Source organism: Nerophis lumbriciformis, linkage group LG33 (assembly GCF_033978685.3).
Source record: "Nerophis lumbriciformis linkage group LG33, RoL_Nlum_v2.1, whole genome shotgun sequence".
Classification (NCBI taxonomy): Eukaryota; Metazoa; Chordata; class Actinopteri; order Syngnathiformes; family Syngnathidae; genus Nerophis; species Nerophis lumbriciformis.
Window position 1 is genome coordinate 8,592,362 of NC_084580.2, and position 20,139 is coordinate 8,612,500.

At 40.1% G+C, this 20,139-nt stretch overlaps 2 protein-coding genes across 4 annotated transcripts in view; both read left to right on the forward strand.

The window, feature by feature from the left end:
- Positions 1-1,222: 1,222 nt before the first annotated feature.
- Positions 1,223-3,595, forward strand: ccl27a (chemokine (C-C motif) ligand 27a). The gene is made up of 3 exons (XM_072912187.1): positions 1,223-1,332; positions 1,402-1,519; positions 3,246-3,595. The coding sequence occupies exons 1-3, from the start codon at positions 1,269-1,271 to the stop codon at positions 3,364-3,366; spliced, it is 303 nt and encodes a 100-aa protein (XP_072768288.1). The 5' UTR covers positions 1,223-1,268; the 3' UTR covers positions 3,367-3,595.
- An 8,136-nt stretch (positions 3,596-11,731) lies between these two features.
- The window catches only part of slc35d2 (solute carrier family 35 member D2), an 18,735-nt gene continuing 10,327 nt past the window's right edge, over positions 11,732-20,139 (forward strand). Inside the window, exons 1-9 of one of the 3 annotated variants that reach the window (XM_061928172.1) lie at positions 11,732-11,935; positions 12,032-12,065; positions 12,134-12,220; positions 18,629-18,696; positions 18,775-18,846; positions 19,439-19,507; positions 19,573-19,675; positions 19,802-19,894; positions 19,979-20,046. In XM_061928172.1, coding sequence (XP_061784156.1) covers positions 11,796-11,935; positions 12,032-12,065; positions 12,134-12,220; positions 18,629-18,696; positions 18,775-18,846; positions 19,439-19,507; positions 19,573-19,675; positions 19,802-19,894; positions 19,979-20,046 — 734 coding nt within the window. In that variant the 5' untranslated portion in view covers positions 11,732-11,795. The remainder of the gene's footprint in view (positions 11,936-12,031; positions 12,066-12,133; positions 12,221-18,628; positions 18,697-18,774; positions 18,847-19,438; positions 19,508-19,572; positions 19,676-19,801; positions 19,895-19,978; positions 20,047-20,139) is intronic. The other 2 variants (XM_061928173.1, XM_061928175.1) reach the window with 2 other exon arrangements.

The window sequence follows — 20,139 nt, forward strand, 5'->3', positions numbered from 1 at the left end:
GCGTGGCTTGGCATTGTTTTGCTGAAATAAGCAGGGGCGTCCATGGTAACGTTGCTTGGATGGCAACATATGTTGCTCCAAAACCTGTATGTACCTTTCAGCATTAATGGCGCCTTCACAGATGTGTAAGTTACCCATGTCTTGGGCACTAATACACCCCCATACCATCACAGATGCTGGCTTTTCAACTTTGCGCCTATAACAATCCAGATGGTTCTTTTCCTCTTAGTCCGGAGGACACAACGTCCACAGTTTCCAAAAACAATTTGAAATGTGGACTCGTCAGACCACAGAACACTTTTCCACTTTGTATCAGTCCATCTTAGATGAGTTCAGGCCCAGCGAAGCCGACGACATTTCTGGGTGTTGTTGATAAACGGTTTTCGCCTTGCATAGGAGAGTTTTTACTTGCACTTACAGATGTAGCGACCAACTGTAGTTACTGACAGTGGATTTCTGAAGTGTTCCTGAGCCCATGTGGTGATATCCTTTACACACTTGTTGATGCAGTACAGCCTGAGGGATCGAAGGTCACAGGCTTAGCTGCTTACGTGCAGTGATTTCTCCAGATTCTCTGAACCCTTTGATGATATTACGGACCATAGATGGTGAAATCCCTAAATTCCTTGCAATAGCTGGTTGAGAAAGGTGTTTCTTAAACTGTTCAACAATTTGCTCACGCATTTGTTGACAAAGTGGTGACCCTCGCCCCATCCTTGTTTGTGAACGAACTGAGCATTTCATGGAATCTACTTTTATACCCAATCATGGCACCCACCTGTTCCCAATTAGCCTGCAGACCTGTGGGATGTTCCAAATAATTGTTTGATGAGCATTCCTCAACTTTATCAGTATTTATTGCCACCTTTACCAACTTTTTTGTCACGTGTTGCTGGCATCAAATTCTAAAGTTAATGATTATTTGCTAAAAAAAAAATGTTTATCAGTTTGAACATCAAATATGTTGTCTTTGTAGCATATTCAACTGAATATGGGTTGAAAATTATTTCCAAATCATTGTATTCCATTTATATTTACATCTAACACAATTTCCCAACTCATATGGAAACGGGGTTTGTAATTACTGTGAATATTTTGCATTATTAGTCGACGCCAAAAACATGTCCTGTCCTGTTTGAATGGAGACTGGTTCATCAGTGGGTGGGTACACAGGTGTGTGTGTTCATCACCAGCGCACCTGCACAGGCATATATACAGTCTGTAAAGAGCAAAAGCGCACATTTCTTCAGCTTACTTCTTTGACTACCATGGACCTGAAAGTGACTGCGGTGACCTTGTGTCTGTGCGCTTTGGCCTTCCACTCGACTGAAGGTAGACTGCCATTAACATGGTCAGTTAGATATTGTTTGTTGTGTGACTTCATTTGTGTTTCAACTGCAGGTGGCTTCCCGAAATGCTGCGTGAAAACCAGAGACTCCGTCCCCCGATTTAAACTCATGATGGTCAGAAAATGGCACATGCAAGAAAGCAGCGGCCCCTGTGACATCAACGCATTTGTGTAAGCTTCAAGTGCTATGATAAACTTTTTTTTTTTCAATGCCTATAAAGTAAATATACAGTGATATAGTCATCCCTTGTTTTTCACGGTAAATTGGTTCCAGACAAATTCCGGCCAAGTAAATCATTGATTATAAATTAATAGTTTCTTAGCTAGAGCAAAGAAAAACTGTTAACAACCTTCTAAAAACGTTTTTTTACATTTTGAAAGCCCTCTAGAAATGAAAAAACGCCCTTTAGTACACTCTTAATCCACTATACAAAACCCAAAACCAGTAAAAAAGTTGGCACGTTGTGTAATTCGTAAATAAAAACGGAATACAATGATTTGCAAATCCTTTTCAACTTATATTCAATTGAATAAACTGCAAAGACAAGATATTTAATGTTCGAACTTAGAAACGTAATTTTCTAACTTAGAATTTAATGGCAGCAAGACATTGCAAAAAAGTTGGCACAGGGGCATTTTTACCACTGTGTTACATGGCCTTTCCTTTTAACAACACTCAGTAAATGTTTGGGAACTGTGAAATTTCCTCGCTCCTAAATATTCCAAAGTCAACTTTTGGCTTTATTATAAGAAAAGTGAAGAGTTTGGGAACAACAGCAACTCAGCCACGAAGTGGTAGGCCACGTAAACTGACAGAGAGGGGGTCAGCGGATGCTGAAGCGCATAGTGCAAAGAGGTCGCCCACTTTCTGCACAGTCAGTTGCGACAGAGCTCCAAACTTCATGTGACCTTCCAATTAGCCCACGTACAGTACACAGAGAGCTTCATGGAATGGGTTCCCATGGCCGAGCAGCTGCATCTAAGTCATACATCACCAAGTCCAATGCAAAGCGTCGGACGCAGTGGTGTAAAGCACGTCGCCACTGGATTCTAGAGCAGTGGAGACACCTTCTCTGGAGTGATGAATCACGTTTTTCCATCTGGCAATCTGATGGACGAGTCTGGGTTTGGAGGTTGCCAGGAGAACGCTATATTTCGGATTGCATTGTGCCGAGTGTGACATTTTGGTGGAGGAGGAATTATGGTGTGGGGTTGTTTTTCAGGAGTTCACTTAGTTCCAGTGAAAATAACTTTGAATGCTCCAGGATACCAAAACATTTTGGACAACTCCCTGCTCCCAACCTTTTGGTCACAGTTAGGAGCGGGCCCCTTCCTCTTCCAACATGACTGTGCAACAGTGCACAAAGCAAGATCCACAAAGACATGGATGACAGAGTCTGGTGTGGATGAACTTGACTGGCCTGCACAGAGTCCTGACCTGAACCCGATAGAACACCTTTGGGATGAATTAGAACAGAGACTGAGAGCCAGGCCTTCTCGATCAGTGTGTGACTTCAATAATGCGCTTTTGGAAGAATGGTGGAAAATTCCTATAAACACACTCCACAATGTTGTGGACAGCCTTCCCAGAAGAGTTGAAGCTGTAATAGCTGCAAAAGGTGGACCGACATCATATTGAACCCTATGGGTTAGGAATGGAATGGCACTTCAAGTTCATATGTGAGGCAAGACAGGTGGCCAAATACTTTTGGCAATATAGTGTATGTCCCAAAATGTGTAGTATAGTATAGAATAGTGTTGTATAATATGGTTAACAGAAGGGATTCAATTGCGCAACGATACAGATAATCCTGCCGATCGATTGTGTATGTATAGATGGTGGTCAATGGTTGTACAAATGTGTTGACAAAGTGTTCAATTGTAAATATCTCCACAGCCTTTACGTGGCGGGCAGGAGGAAGCCAATCTGTGCTCATCCCAAAGTGAGGATACATCTGAAGCAAGTTCGGCGGCAGATAATGCAAATGAAGCGGAGGAAGAGCGCTGAAATGCAGTGATGTTATTTTGCTCTCATCCATGCTGCAAAATAACCAACCTTGGCGTCTGATAATGAACAGATTGTAACAGATTAACTACATTCCTGTTCTTAACTGCTCCCACTGATACTGCCTGGGGCTTGAAACGCTTTTGGCTCAAATGTTACCTTTTTTTTTGTTTTTTAAACCTTGCCAAACGCACTGTTTTGATTTTAGGGATTCAAATAAAGAGGTGTTCTTTCAAATATAAGCGCCTGTCTGATTTATTATCTTTCAAGACTAAAAAACAAAACAAAGATTGGCCTTTGCAAAGGCAGAATTTATAAAAGCAGCTGTACCTAGTAATTAAATTGTCACTATTTAATCACAAATTGTCATGGCGTGGACTTTGGGGGGTTTGTTTTCCCGAGATGCAAGAAAGGTTGGATCGGACATGGCGTGAAGGTAAGGACATTATTTATTTTAGCACTGAACTACAAAAGGGTACAAACAAAAGGCACGCTCAAGACGGAGATAAACTTGGCTAAGAAACAAAACTACCACAAAGGCAAAACTATGGACAGTAAACAAAAACTTACTTGGAATGCAGGGAACTATGGCATGGATTTTAGAGGTATTATCAGGTAACATGGGTAACAGAAGCAATGTCACCAGGACGACCAACTGAAAATGACAGGCTTAAATAGTAGTCTCTGATGAGCAACAAGTGCGCGAAAAGGAGGGGAAAATCATAAGCAACCATGGTGACTAAACTCAGAAAGTGCATAACCAGGAACTAAAAGGAGTCCAGAACAAACCGATAACACAAAACATGATCCGACCACGGATCATGACAACAAATGTAACAAACATTTGTTAGGTAGGTGCAACCGTACAACCTAAATATTTAGCATTTGTTCCTGTATCCACTACTATACAGTAAAAACCAGTGGCGGGCCGTGCGTTTCCCACCTAGGCCTTCAGTGATGTCCGACTTCAATGTTGTAAATGTGATGTTTTATGTATTTGTTTACTGTTTTTAATGTAACCTTGCTGCTGCCCTCTTGGCCAGGTCTCCCTTGGAAAAAAGATCTTTGATCTCAATGGGATTTTACCTGGTTAAATAAAGGCTAATAAATAATAATAATAAATAAATTCAATGATTACCTCTCAAAATACCGTAATTGATGTCACCACATGACCATTGCTGGATAAACACTTTACAGAAACACTTTTACGCACTACTGACCATTGAATCACGTCAACAGTGTACAAAACAGGTTATTTTCTGGCGCATTTAAAAAATCAATTAACCCACATCAGCAACTAAAACATATCTTATATGGTACTGTCAAAATTAAAATTGCACAAAACATATTAAACGTGAAAAAATAAAGAAGTAAAATATTTGAACTCACAATTTGCAGAACCCATTCCACGCCGTGTAACCCCTCATAGTCGGTTGATTCGAGTGAAAATATGTATCTAAAGTTAAAGTTAAAGTATCAATGATTGTCACACACACACTAGGTGTGGCGAAATTATTCTCTGCATTTGACCCATCACCCTTGATCACCCCATGGGAGGTGAGGGGAGCAGTGGGCAGCAGCGGTGGCTGCGCTCGGGAATCATTTTTGGTGATTTAACCCCCAATTCCAACCCTTGATGCTGAGTGCCAAGCAGGGAGGTAATGGGTCCCATTTTTATAGTCTTTGGTATGACTCGGCCGGGGTTTGAACTCACAACCTACCGATCTCAGGGCGGACACTCTAACCACTAGGCCAATGAGTAGGTAACCTAATCAACGTTTTGTTCTCCTTCTTTGTGGGTCAACACTTTCTGCTTCCTGCTAAATCGAAACTAGTGATTGGATACTCACTTTGGAATGACAAGTGAGTATTCAATCACAGTCTCGTTAACATCGTTGCTATTTTGAGTTTTCCTTTCTTCCTCCTAAGCAGAGTGATTTTTTGTTATTTAGTTTATTCACATACTTGCCAACCCTCCCGGATTTTCCGGGAGACTCCCAAAATTCAGCGCCTCTCCTGAAAACCTCCCGAGACGAATTTTCTCCCGAAAATCTCCCGAAATTCAGGCGGACCTGAGTGACGTGTCGACAGCCTGTTTTCACGTCCGCTTTCCCACAATATAAACAGTGTGCCTGCCCAATCACGTTATAACTGTAGAATGATCGAGGGCGAGTTCTTAGTTTCTTATGTGGGTTTATTGTTAGGCAGTTTCATTAACGTCCTCCCAGCGCGGCAACAACACACAACAACAGCAGTCAGTTTTCGTCTACCATAAAGCAGTTCGTCTGCCGTAAACAGCAATGTTGTGACACTCTTAAACAGGACAATACTGCCATGTACTGTACATGCGTATGTGACAATAACATCTAGGGCTTTTAGAGCGTGCAGTGCACAACTGCGCACACAACAAGGAGACGAAGCAGAATGCATCATCAGAGAGGGTGTTCAGCATGGTTAGAAAAATAGTGACAGAGAATAGAACAAGGATGGACAATTCAACCCTTAACTCAACAATGAGTAGATGAGTGTTAAAATTGGAGGTTTCAAGGTTGGCAAGTATGGTTTATTCAGCCAAAGTGGTGAGTTATCAGTTATTTTTATTCTTTCCTCAAATTTTTGAGTGACAATTTTTGTTAAACTTTATTAGATTAGATAGTGTAGAATTTTTCATAGCTGTTGTTTCTTCCTCCTGTTGGAGCGTTTATTGTTAATACATTTTATAGCATATACGGCGCCAATTATAGTTCGTCTTTGCTTTTGTGTTTTCCTCCGTTCGGAGTGATTTTCGGTTGTTCCTAATTTTTGGAACCTTTTTCGCCGATTCGTTTTTTGGTTAATATAGATATTGTAGTTCCTTGACTTTGGAGGTGAAAGGAAGCTGTCAAAATAAAAGCCTGTCAAAGTTCCCTACTCTGCATCTGAGTCCTATCTTTTTTACCAAGCCTGACAAATGTCATGTTCAGCATGAGGCCAGCTAGAAGGCCTTACTGACAACAACCTGTGATCTGATTGGCTATCGCAACTGTCTATCAACTGTATGTCCCCGTTCACTGACAGTGCACGGACGCCCGCATCGTTGATTCTGAAGGCAGATTTGGTACAGCATGGCAACATATACTAGCGGAATTCTGATTGGATTAAAACTCTATAACCTAAAAACAACCGCGCTGGAAGGTGCATAATATGACATGAAGAGAATATGAATTCTTTTAGATATTTAGGAAAAGTAAATTAAAAATAACTTTTATCTTTATTTATGATCACCACCACTGGTAAAAACATGTCAGAGCGGGACACTCAGTTATTGGCACTGATGGCTGTGTAACTCAAGTTGTCAAAAAAATTTATTACATTTTGTTTACAAAAAATAAGCAAGCAACGTCATGTTTTAAGTGCTTGGAAAGGATGTTAAAAGAAAATGAAATCTTGTTTGAAAAAATAAGCAAGAAACATCATGTTTTAAATTCCAGGAAATGAGGAACGACCATATTAAGAGAACCTTGGCTCCATTTGGTTAAATGAAACAGTTCCCTCTGGTGGCAGATTGGGAACAAGATAAGCGTTTTGCAGAAAAATACAATCATATTTTTGGGCCTTTTAAAGGCAGTATCTATCTAATAACACAAGTATTACTGTGCTTGTATTTGTACTGCTCATGCGGGGGTCAGCAACCCGCGGCTCTAGAGCCGCATAGCGCCACCCTAGTGGCTCCCTGGACCTCTTTCAGAGATGCGTGAAAATGGAAAAAAAAATATTATTTGTTTTAATATATTTTCTGTAGGAGAACAAACATGACACAAACCTTCCTAATTGTTAGAAATCCCACTGTTTATGTTATACATGCTTCACTGATGAGAGTGTTTGGCAAGCGCCGTTTTGTCCTACTAGTTTCAGCGATCCTTGAACTCATCGTAGTTTGTACAACTTTCTCCGATGATGCCACAGAAAGACGTGTTTGATGCCACACCTTCTTTTTCTCATTTTGTCCACCAAACATTTTATGCTGTGTGTGAATGCACAAAGGTGAGCTTTGTTGATTTTACTGATATACTGGAGTACTTATCAGGCATATTTGGTCAATCCATGACTGCAAGCTAATCAATGCTAACATGCTATTTAGGCTAGCTGTATGTACATATTGCATCATTATGCCTCGAATTTGTAGGTATATTTGAGCTAATTCATTTGCCTTTACTTATGTCCTCTGTGTATTGAATTTATATCTGCATGTCTCATGACACACTATCTTTTATGTAATATTGGCTGCATTTCTCATAGTTGTTTGTGTGCCATGTTGTTCCAGACCACAGCAAACTTTACCCAGCTTGCAAAGATTGTAATAAATCCATTAGAAGAAGACAGCCTGCCGTTTCTTTAAACTTGGACACACACACCTTTGGCCATTCTGAGCCAGTAATTTCCAGAAGTTATCTCATCCTGTGATAAGCTTCCATTTTACTAATGATTTCCAATGTAGCAAAAATGTGCAGAATAAAAATCAAAATACAACATTTCTGTCAACGAAGATTTGCGTCAGCCTTTGATAGTAGGCTAATATAGACACTTACTTCATGTGTTGCCTTCATTATAACCCTTATATAAAGCTTTTAATTTTTTGCAAATGTTATCTTTTGTATTTTTGGTCCAATAAGGCTCTTTCAAAAATGTGGGTTGCTTTCCCCTGTGCTAATGTGCTAAAGCATTTAAGTCCCATCTCATACTTGCCAACCCTCCCGATTTTCCCGGGAGACTCCCGAATTTCAGTGCCCCTCCCGAAAATCTCCCGGGGCATCCATTCTCCCGAATTTCTCCCGATTTCCACCCGGACAACAATATTGGGGGCGTGCCTTAAAGGCACTGCCTTTAGCGTTCTCTACAACCTGTCCACACGTCCGCTTGTCCTCCATACAAGCAGCATGCCTGCACAGTCACATTATATATGCGGCTTTTACACACACTTTAGTGAATGCATGCATACTTGATCAACAGCCATACAGGTCACACTGAGGGTGGCCGTATAAACAAGTTTAACACTGTTACAAATATGCGCCACACTGTGAACCCACACCAAACAAGAATGACAAATACATTTCGGGAGAACATCCGCACCGTAACACAACATAAACACAACAGAACAAATACCCAGAACCCCTTGCAGCACTAACTCTTCCGGGACGCTACAATATGCACCCCCGCTACCACCAACCCGCCCCCCATCTCCCGAATTCGGAGGTCTCAAGATTGGCAAATATGTCCCATCTTAAAACTCATTTGTATACTCTAGCCTTCAAATAGACCCCCCTTTTAGACCAGTTGATCTGCCGTCTCTTTTCTGCTCACGAAGGAAGGGGCGTGGGGCACAGATTAGGTAACCACAGATGACGTGCTACCTGTTCAAAGTTGGGACCCTGGGTGGACCACTCATCTGTGCATCAGTTGGGAAACGTTTCTGCGCTGTTGACTTGTCTCCACTCAAGACGATCTCTTGCTGGCCCCACTATGGACTGGACTCTCACACTATTAACTAGATCCACTCGACGTCCATTGCACCGGTCGCCTAGGGGAGGAGGTCCCCACATCTGCGGTCCCCTCCAAGGTTTCTCATTGTATCCCGTTGGGTTGAGTTTTTCCTTGCCCTGATGTGGGATCTGAGCCGAGGATGTCGTTGTGGCTTGTGCAGCCCTTTCAGACACTCGTGATTTAGGGCTATGTAAATAAACTTTGATTGATTGATTGATTGACATACTTGCCAACCCTCCCGAATTTTCCAGGAGACTCCCGAATTTCAGTGCCTCTCCCGAAAATCTCCCGGGACAACCATTCTCCCGAATTTCTCCCGATTTTCAGCCGGACTTAAGGCACGCCCCCTCCAGGTCCGTGCGGACCTGAGTGAGGACAGCCTGTCGTCACGTCCGCTCTCTACTTCATACTTCAGAACCGACTCCCACACTTGCCGTCAGGATGCGCAATACAACCGTTGGCCAACCAAAATGTAACTTTTTGGTTGGCCAACGGTTTGGGAGTCGGTTCTGAAGTATGAAGTAAAGAGACGTAACTTCATCCCCTCGCCTGGTTATTGACTCCAACCCAGAATATTACACTGCACATACCTATGCTCCTTCAAAGGCTGTGCTACTGGCTGCAAAGCATTGCACTTTCAAATACATCAATGAGTAGAGAGGAGTGTTATGTGTGTGTATGTGTAAATAATTGAACACTGAAATTCAAGTATTTATTTTATTTATATGTATATATATATATATATATGTATATATATATATATAAATATATATTTAAATATAGCTAGAATTCACTGAAAGTCAAGTATTTATTTTATATATATATATATATATATATATATATATATATATATATATATATATATATATATATATATATATATATATATATATATGTGTGTGGGAAAAAAATCACAAGACTATTTCATCTCTACAGGCCTGTTTCATGAGGGGGGGTTCCCTCAATCATCAGGAGAAAATCTCCTGATGATTGAGGGAACATATATCATATATCATAATACATATATTGCGCTCTACTACGGTATCGAGCACTATTTTTTGGATAACCTTATTAAGACATATATATATATATATATATATATATATATATATATATATATATATATATATATATATATATATATATATATATATATATATATATATATATATATATATATATATATATATATATATATATATATATATATGGGGACGGCGTGGCGCAGTGGAAGAGTGGCCGTGCGCGACCCGAGGGTCCCTGGTTCAATCCCCACCTAGTACCAACCTCGTCATGTCCGTTGTGTCCTGAGCAAGACACTTCACCCTTGCTCCTGATGGGTGCTGGTAGCGCCTTGCATGGCAGCTCCCTCCATCAGTGTGTGAATGTGTGTGTGAATGGGTAAATGTGGAAGTAGTGTCAAAGCGCTTTGAGTACCTTGAAGGTAGAAAAGCGCTATACAAGTACAACCCATTTATCATTTATCATTTATATATATATATATATATATATATATATATATATATAATCATACTTGCCAACCCTCCTGGATTTTCCGGGAGACTCCCGAAATTCAGCGCCTCTTCCGAAAACCTCCCGGGACACATTTTCTCCCGAAAATCTCCCGAAATTCAGGCGGACTCAGGTCCATGCGGACCTGAGTCCGCTTTCCCACGATATAAACAGCGTACCTGCCCAATCACGTTATAACTGTAGAATGATGGAGGGCGAGTTCTTGGTTTCTTATGTGGGTTTATTGTTAGGCAGTTTCATTAAAGTCCTCCCAGCGCGGTAACAACACACAACAACAGCAGTCACGTTTTCGTCTACCGTAAAGCAGTTCGTCTGCCGTAAACAGCAATGTTGTGACACTCTTAAACAGGACAATACTGCCATCTAGTGCATTTGATGAAAGCACTTTTGTGCGTGCCACACAGCAATGCATAGTCAGAGAGGGTGTTCAGCATGGTTAGAAAAATAGTGACAGAGAATAGAACAAGGATGGACAATTCAACCCTTAACTCAACAATGAGTAGATGAGTGTTATGTGTGTGTGTATGTGTAAATAAATGAACACTGAAATTCAAGTATTTATTTTATATATATTTATAGCTAGAATTCACTGAAAGTCAAGTATTTCTTGTATATATATATATATATATATATACATATATATATATATATATATATATATATATATATATATATATATGTATATGTATATATATATATATATATATATATATATATATATATATGTGTATATACAGTATATATGTATATATATATATATATATATATATATATAAATATATGAAATACTTGGCTTAGTATTTCTTATACATATATATATATATATATATATATATATATATATATATATATATATATATATATATATATATATATATATATGAAATACTTGACTTGGTGAATTGTAGCTGTAAATATACTCCTCCCCTCTTAACCACGCCCCCAACCACGCCCCACGCCCCCGCCCCCTCCCGAAATCGGAGATCTCAAGGTTGGCAAGTATGTATATAAGAAATACTTGAATTTAAGTGAATACTAGCTATAAATATACTCCTCCCCCTTAGCCCCGCCTCCTGGTCCCGCCCACCTCACCCCCTCCAAATCTCCCGAAATTGGAGGTCTCAATGTTGGCAAGTATGTTGATTGATGATGTTTTAAATCTCACTAAATTGTGCGAGTGTACCCCATGAAATGGTTAATGTGTACATTTGTACCTTTAGTTGTACTATTACCACCCTAAACCTAATGGTGGTTCATAAAGTATTTTTTATCATTACGCTTCCTTAAGGGACGTTGGCCCCGCCCACCTTATCCCAACAACTGGATCCCGGAAGTGGCCGAGACTTCCCTCGAGTGGAGTCCAGCCAGTTTGGCTGAGGAGTGACAACTATGGACGCGTCGTCCCAAAAACAAGAAGAAGGCAAAAAAGAACAACACTCGGCCTTTGTCAAACTAACCTCCGCTCTTTTTTACGCCGCGAGTTCGCTTCTCATCACAGTGGTAAACAAAAGTGTTCTGACGAGCTTCAGGTAGGCGGCGCTGTGGCGGCGACAATAAAGGAAATGTGTCTGCTGTAGGAATACAAATCAAAGTATTTCTCTTTAAAGTTTTCATTTATTTCACAGGTTTCCGTCCTATATGTGCCTAGGGGTGGGCCAGGTGAGTCAGTCAGGTGCGCTTTGTTTTGTCAAAGTATGACAACTGTATCTACTTCTTTATATTTGCAGATGCTCACCACCCTTGCTGTTCTCCAAGTGGCAAAAATGAGCAAAAAAGTGCACTTTCAAGATTTTGACAGTGGAATATTCTGGAAAGTAAGTATTTCTGAATTGATTCAAATCTGTTTTTTGGTGATAAGAGTCGCACCAACCACTTATTTCAATCCAATCCACTTTATTTATTTAGCACATTTAAACAACAAAAATGATGCCAAAGTGCTGCGCAAAAATATTAAAAACAAGATGCAAATACTATGACTCGGCCTTGCTGGTATCAGACAAGGACAAGTCACTGGTGGAGAAAATCTTCAGTGCTGAACTCTGTAGAACTTGCACCTGGCTCGCTGACAACAAGCTATCCAAACACTTGGGTAAAACGGAATCCATCCTATTTGGGTCCCACATCAACCTTAAGAAAGTCAATGACTTCACTATAAAAGTGGGTGACATTGTTATCACCAGGAAAGATGAGGTCACCTACCTAGGTTCCATTCTAGAGGCTAATCTTTCCTGTGATAAAATGGCAACCAAGGTAATCAAAAAGGTCAACCAACGAACGAGATTTCTCTATAGAATCTCCTCTCTTGTCAACAAAAGCACCATGAGGATTCTGGCTGGAACTCTCGTTCAACCCTTTTTCGATTACGCATGCACCTCCTGGTACCCTAGCACCTCCAAAACCCTCAAATCTAAACTCCAAACATCCCAGAACAAGCTAGTCAGATTACTTCTAGACCTCCACCCCAGATCACACCTCACTCCTACCCACTTCTCCAAAGTGGGCTGGCTCAGGGTGGAGGACAGAGTAAAACAACTTGCACTGAGCCTAGTCTATAAAATCTGCTACACCTCCCTGATACCGAAGTACATGTCAAACTACTTCCTTAACGTAAATGACCGCCATAACCACAACACCAGGAGGAGCTCCACTAACCACGTTAAACCCAGATTCCGAACTAACAAAGGTCTTAACTCTTTCTCTTTCTATGCCACATCAATGTGGAATGCGCTCCCAAAAGGTATAAAAGAAGGTGCATCTCTATCCTCCTTCAAAACCGCAATAAAAGTTCACCTCCAGGCAGCTACAACCCTAAACTAACACCCTCCCCGGATTGTTAATAATCAAATGTAAACAATCAAATGCAGATACTTTTTCTTATGCTTTCTGATCTCTCTCTCTCTCTCTCTCTCTCTCTCTCTCTCTCTCTCTCTCTCTCTCTCTCTCTCTCTCTCTCTCTCTCTGCCCACTACTTGCTGTCCATATCCTACCAAGTCAGACGTACACTGTTCCAATATCCATTTCTCTGTTCTCAATTGTTGATGACTGATGATAACAACCAAACCTAACCCCCCCGCCCCCTTCCACACCCCGGATTGTAAATAATGTACATAATTCTATGTGATTATCTTGTGTGATGACTGTATTATGATGATAGTATATATCTGTATCATGAATCAATTTAAGTGGACCCCGACTTAAAGGAGTTGAAAAACTTATTCGGGTGTTACCATTTAGTGGTCAACTGTACGGAATATGTACTTCACTGTGCAACCTACTAATAAAAGTCTCAATCAATCAAAAACCGTAGCTCCACCAACAACTGAATAAAAACAAAATAAATAAATATGATTAAAAACGATTTTAAAACATCTAAAGGCCTTAGTGGCCGCATGCGTGGACAGCACCTTTTAGTTCTTATTTCCAAAATTGTGTACACTACTGAATTGGGGTCTTATGGCCCTTATGTGGACACTTATACTGCCATCTAGTGGTGTCAGAGTATAAGATACAATGGAATTTGGAAAAAAAAAAGTGTAAAAATAAGAATTAGCATGTTACTAAACATGAAGTACACGTTTGTTACTTATGGTGTAAGTACATCATATAAAAAGATGATTCTTGTTTTTTTATTCTAATTAGGGTCCATCCATCCATCCATTCATTTTCTAGCGCTTGTCCCTTTTGGAGTCGCGGGGGGTGCTGGAGCCTATCTCCGCTGCATTCGGGCGGAAGGTGGCGTACACCCTGGACAAGTCGCCATCTCCTCGCAGGGCCAACACAGATAGACAGACAACATTCACACTCACATTCACACACTAGGGCCAATTTAGTGTTGCCAATCAACCTATCCCCAGGTGCATGTCTTTGGAGGTGGGAGGAAGCCGGAGTACCCGGAGGGAACCCACGCAGTCACGGGGAGAACATGCAAACTCCACACAGAAAGATACCGGGCCAGGGGATCGAACCCATGTTACAGCCATATTCCAAAATGGAATCAATTAATTTTTATCCTCAAAATTCTACACACAATAACCCATAATGACAATGTGAAAACGTTTTGTTTCTCTAGTTCAAATTTTTTTTATATCTAAAGAAATGCATGAAAAATTTGGCTATATTTCGTCATTGTAACATTTTGTCAAAACTAGTCTTAATATACCTGTTAAGATTATATCTACATATTTCTAAAAATGTAATACGCACTTATTCTTCTGTTTCACCTCTTATCATTAGGAAATGTATGCAGGCTGACACCTTCTTTAGTTGTATTGCTACCACCTGCAACAATGCATCTGGCAGACATATTTCATCATTCCTTTAAATACCGCGGGAAGATTAGGGTCCAATAAGCCCAAATAGCAAAGAGAAATAAAAAAAGCATGTAAACAAACAGCTTAGGCCAATAAATAGAAATAAAAAATGTAAAAACACAGAGGACCACACAACTCACGTAGTGTTAAAAGCCAGAGAAAAAAAGTGGGTCTTAAGACGAGACTTAAAACACTCTAGTACAAGCGTCCGTCTCTATCTACCCTTTGTCCCTCTACTTTATGGGTGTCCAAAGTACAGCCCAGGGGCCAATTGCTGCTCGCAGCTTATTTTTTATTGGCCTGTGACACCATTCTAGCAGTGGTGTGCCGTCAGGGCCAGCAAGGCCTTCTCTGCTGGCTTAACATAACCAAATATCATTATCATAATTAAAGATAAAAGTATTTTTTTATTTACGTTCCCTAAATATCTATTCATATTCTCTTCATGTCATATTATGCTCCTTCCAGAGCTGTTGTCTTAGGTTATAGAGTTTTTATCCAATCAGAATTCAGCTGGCTTATGTTGCCATGCTGTACGAAATCTGCCCGAAGCCCTCAGATTCAACAATGCTGGCGTCTATGCACTGTAAGTGAACAGGGACATACAGTTGATAGACAGTTGCGATAGCCTATCAGATCACGAGTTGTTGTCAGTAAGGCCTTCCAGGTGGCTTAAGGCAGATATATATTGTGATGTTATGAGCTAGGTAACATTAGAACTCCATTACCCGTGTTTAGATGTGGGTGGTTTAAAGACTATGGCTGAGTAAAAACACTGCAAGATAGTTCCACAGGTCAGTGTTCCTCAGCACAAAAATGCCCCACAAAAGTTGCTACAAGTCAAAAGTTCCTTCCGTTCTTCCTTCTCTTTGTTGTCAAGTTTGTTGTAATACAATTACACAAGAAATAAGAAATGAACAAGTCATCTTGCATACTGTAAATGACGATCGTGTGTTTCAAAATAAGTTTTAGGAATAGCCCCAACAGTGTCCAACCAAACAGCATTCGACAGTACAGCCAGCCCCCGAAAAGTTTCCGGGTTGCTTCGAAAAGTCTCACCTAGCTAGGAGGAACTGCGAAAGGTTCCTGAAGAACTAAAATTACCCAGGCAGTTTTTGGTGGGAACACAGTGGGAAAGTTCCAATAAATGTTATTGCCCTGAAAAAGGGCCTACGGTTTTATTTGGCAAAATATTAATATTGTTCATCAAGATTGATAATAAGAATTCAAATATCGCAAGGGATTAGATAAAATATATACACAAAGCTAAGATGTAGATGTTTTGTTCAGATAAATTAACATATATTGTTTGAGCTACATTGCTTTAATGTACAAAATGTATCAAAGTAGCCCCTGCATCCTTCAACTTTTCTGCTCTACTCTATCTTTCGATCTCAACCAAACTAAGACAAACCTCTCAGAATCTGGGTCAGTGTCCATGGTTTTTTCCCTTGAGGAAGTTTTTCCTTGCCGTTATTGCCAAGTGCTTGCTAATGTGGGGTTTAGTTACAAACCCCGTTTCCATATGAGTTGGGAAATTGTGTTGGATGTAAATATAAACGGAATACAATGATTTGCAAATCCTTTTCAACCCATATTCAATTGAATGCAAGATATTTGATGTTCAAACTCATAAACTTTTTTTTTTTTTTTCAAAATAATAATTAACTTTGAATTTCATGGCTGCAACACGTGCCAAAGTAGTTGAGAAAGGGCATGTTCACCACTGTGTTACATCACCTTTTCTTTTAGCAACACTCAATAAACGATTGGGAACTGAGGAAACTAATTGTTGAAGCTTTGAAAGTAGAATTCTTTCCCATTCTTGTTTTATGTAGAGCTTCAGTCGTTCAACAGTCCGGGGTCTCCGCTGTCGTATTTTGCGCTTCATAATGCGCCACACATTTTCGATGGGAGACAGGTCTGGACTGCAGGCGGACCAGGAAAGTACACGCACTCTTTTTTTTTACAAAGCCACGCTGTTGTAACACGTGCTGAATGTGGCTTGGCATTGTCTTGCTGAAATAAGCAGGGGCGTCCATGAAAAAGACGGCGCTTAGATGGCAGCATATGTTGTTCCAAAATCTGTATGTACCTTTCAGCATTAATGGTGCCTTCACAGATGTGTAAGTTACCCATGCCTTGGGCACTAATGCACCCCCATACCATCACAGATGCTGGCTTTTGAGCTTTGCGTCAATAACAGTCTGGATGGTTCGCTTCCCCTTTGGTCCGGATGATACAATGTCGAATATTTCCAAAATCAATTTGAAATGTGGACTCGTCAGACCACAGAACACTTTTCCACTTTGCATCAGTCCATCTTAGATGATCTCGGGCCCAGAGAAGCCGGCGGCGTTTCTGGATGTTGTTGATAAATGGCTTTCGCTTTGCATAGTAGAGCTTTAACTTGCACTTACAGATGTAGCGACAAACTGTATTTAGTGACAGTGGTTTTCTGAAGTGTTCCTGAGCCCATGTGGTGATATCCTTTAGAGATTGATGTCGGTTTTTGATACAGTGCCGTCTGAGGGATAGAAGGTCACGGTCATTCAATGTTGGTTTCCGGCCATGCCGCTTACGTGGAGTGATTTCTCCAGATTCTCTGAACCTTTTGATGATATTATGGACCGTAGATGTTGAAATCCCTAAATTTCTTGCAATTGCACTTTGAGAAACATTGTTCTTAAACTGTTTGACTATTTGCTCACGCAGTTGTGGACAAAGGAGTGTACCTCGCCCCATCCTTTCTTGTGAAAGACTGAGCATTTTTTGGGAAGCTGTTTTTATACCCAATCATGGCACCCACCTGTTCCCAATTAGCCTGCACACCTGTGAGATGTTCCAAATAAGTGTTTGATGAGCATTCCTCAACTTTATCAGTATTTATTGCCACCTTTCCCAACTTCTTTGTCACGTGTTGCTGGCATCAAATTCTAAAGTTAATGATTATTTGCAAAAAAAAAAAGTTTATCAGTTTGAACATCAAATATGTTGTCTTTGTAGCATATTCAACTGAATATGGGTTGCAAATGGGTTGAAAAGTATTTGCAAATCATTGTATTCAGTTTATATTTACATCTAACACAATTTCCCAACTCATATGGAAACAGGGTTTGTAGTTCTCTTTAATGTATGAGTGAAATGGTTCTGGACCTAGTCCTTTGTGTGTGTAAAGTGCCTTGGGATAACTTATGTTGTGAATTGGTACTACATACAATAAATACAACTTGACTTGATACATTTTCTCACAAAAGAACAAATAGCCTATGAGTATAATGTGATCTTTTGTCGAACATCACATCTAAAATACAGCCGGCAAACACAGCAAAGTACAATAGATAATCAAAATGTATTTATTTTTTTCCTTGTGTTCATTACATTACCAGTTTTTCCACAGCCACTTGTTGCCAGGCACAATATACATTTTAAAAATAAAAATTCTCATTATATTACTTTTTACAAGACTATGCAGACTATGAACAGGGAAACCTGTGAAGTACAGGATCATCCACGTCAACTTGAATTGATACTGTTTACTATCATATACTGTAAACTGTACTGACATAAAACCAATCTTCTTTGTCGCAAAGTCAAGTTAAATACACGATTCATGCTGACTATGCTATTTCCTTGGTAACATGGAGAAGCAGACACCACCAAATAAATAAAGTACAGGGAGAGCTGGCACGAACAAGAGTGTCCACTATTTGCTATGAAATATTTGTTCTTTGTCATTCATACCAGCTTGTTGCTAGGCATAATTCATAGAGTTGCACAACCATGTTTTTGTGTAACCAGAATAACAAGAAAGGTTAGCACATTATTTCCGCAATTGAATACTATATTATAATTATTATGTATTTATTTATAATTATATTATGTATTTACAATTATATTTATTTTTGGCAGGTTTTCCCTCTTCCTTTGCTGTACATGGGGAATCACATCACAGGACTGGCCAGCACCAAAAAGCTCAGGTTTAGACATGAATGTGATATGATTCCATATGTTAATATTTGTTATTTTTAATAATTCTGTTTTCAATGGCTTCACAGCTTACCCATGTTTACAGTCTTGCGGAAATTCACCATACTGATGACAATGACCATGGAAGTGTACTTATTAAGGTTGGTTTATTCTCTACTGTATTTTCTAGATACTATACCTCAATACGTTGATATACGCAAAAAATATAACAAACCAAATACGTCGTCATGGTCTTACAGCCATGCCACGAGTGCAAAGATTTCACAGTACAGCTCACATCTTAATTAACTTCCAGCTTATACCGTATACAAATGCTTGGAATATACCAGGTGGGTTGTTGAGCTTAATCTTGTCATAATCGTCTCACACTCTCTGCAGTCAAAGAGAGTACGTGTCTAGTGTTTGTAATGTTTTTTAGATTGTTACCCTACATACATATTACCCTACGGCGTGGCGCAGTGGGAAAATGGCCGTGCGCGACCCGAGGGTCCCTGGTTCAATCCCCACCTAGTACCAACTTCGTCATGTCCGTTGTGTCCTGAGCAAGACACTTCACCCTTGCTCCTGATGGGTGCTGGTTAGCGCCTTGCATGGCAGCTCCCTCCATCAGTGTGTGAATGTGTGTGTGAATGGGTAAATGTGGAAGTAGTGTCAAAGCGCTTTGAGTACCTTGAAGGTAGAAAAGCGCTATACAAGTACAACCCATTTATTATTTATTTATTTATTTTTTAGAAAAACATTTCCCAGAAGACTTGTGTACAGCGTTGTGACCATCGTCTTTGGTGCCGTCATTGCTGCTAGGTACGGTTTCAACTTTTTGAAATGGCAGAACGTTTACGGAATAACTAATTTTTTTCTCCTATTAGTTCGGATCTAGCCTTTGATGTGGAAGCTTACGCCTTCATCTTGGTTAATGATGTCTTCACTGCAGCCAGCAATGTTTACACCAAGATGAAAATTGGCACAGAGGTGACCAAATAGCCATTAATCGTTGACTAGCTGATTGTATAACTGTGTGCACTGGTGTCATGTTTAATGATTGTGGTAGCTTTAGTTTGTGTACCCAGGATCACTCTTCTTTTTTTCTTTTTTAAGGGCCTTGGGAAATATGGCGTTTTGTTTTACAATGCACTCATTATTGTGGTGCCCACACTCTTGGCAAGTGCATTCACTGGAGACTTACACCAGGTAGCCATCTTGGTGTAAGATGTTTCCCATATCTACAAAAACTCCGTCACACACACTAACTTCCTCATGTGTTTTGACATGCAGGCGGTCACATTTGAAGACTGGGTTGACGCCACCTTTGTTTTCTGCTTCCTGCTATCCTGCATCATGGGGTATGTAATATAATAAGTAATGTATAATATCCCACAAAAGTGAGTACACTCTTTCCTATTTGGCAGCCCGTATATCTTCTCAACGTACAGTAA

Excerpts from the sequence above, each read along its gene's own strand:
- ccl27a (XM_072912187.1), top strand. The coding sequence starts at position 1,269 with ATGGACCTGAAAGTGACTGCGGTGACCTTGTGTCTGTGCGCTTTGGCC. Across the intron at positions 1,333-1,401 it reads GGCCTTCCACTCGACTGAAG|GTGGCTTCCCGAAATGCTGC; the intron begins GTAGACTGCCAT and ends TTTCAACTGCAG. Across the intron at positions 1,520-3,245 it reads TGTGACATCAACGCATTTGT|CCTTTACGTGGCGGGCAGGA; the intron begins GTAAGCTTCAAG and ends ATATCTCCACAG.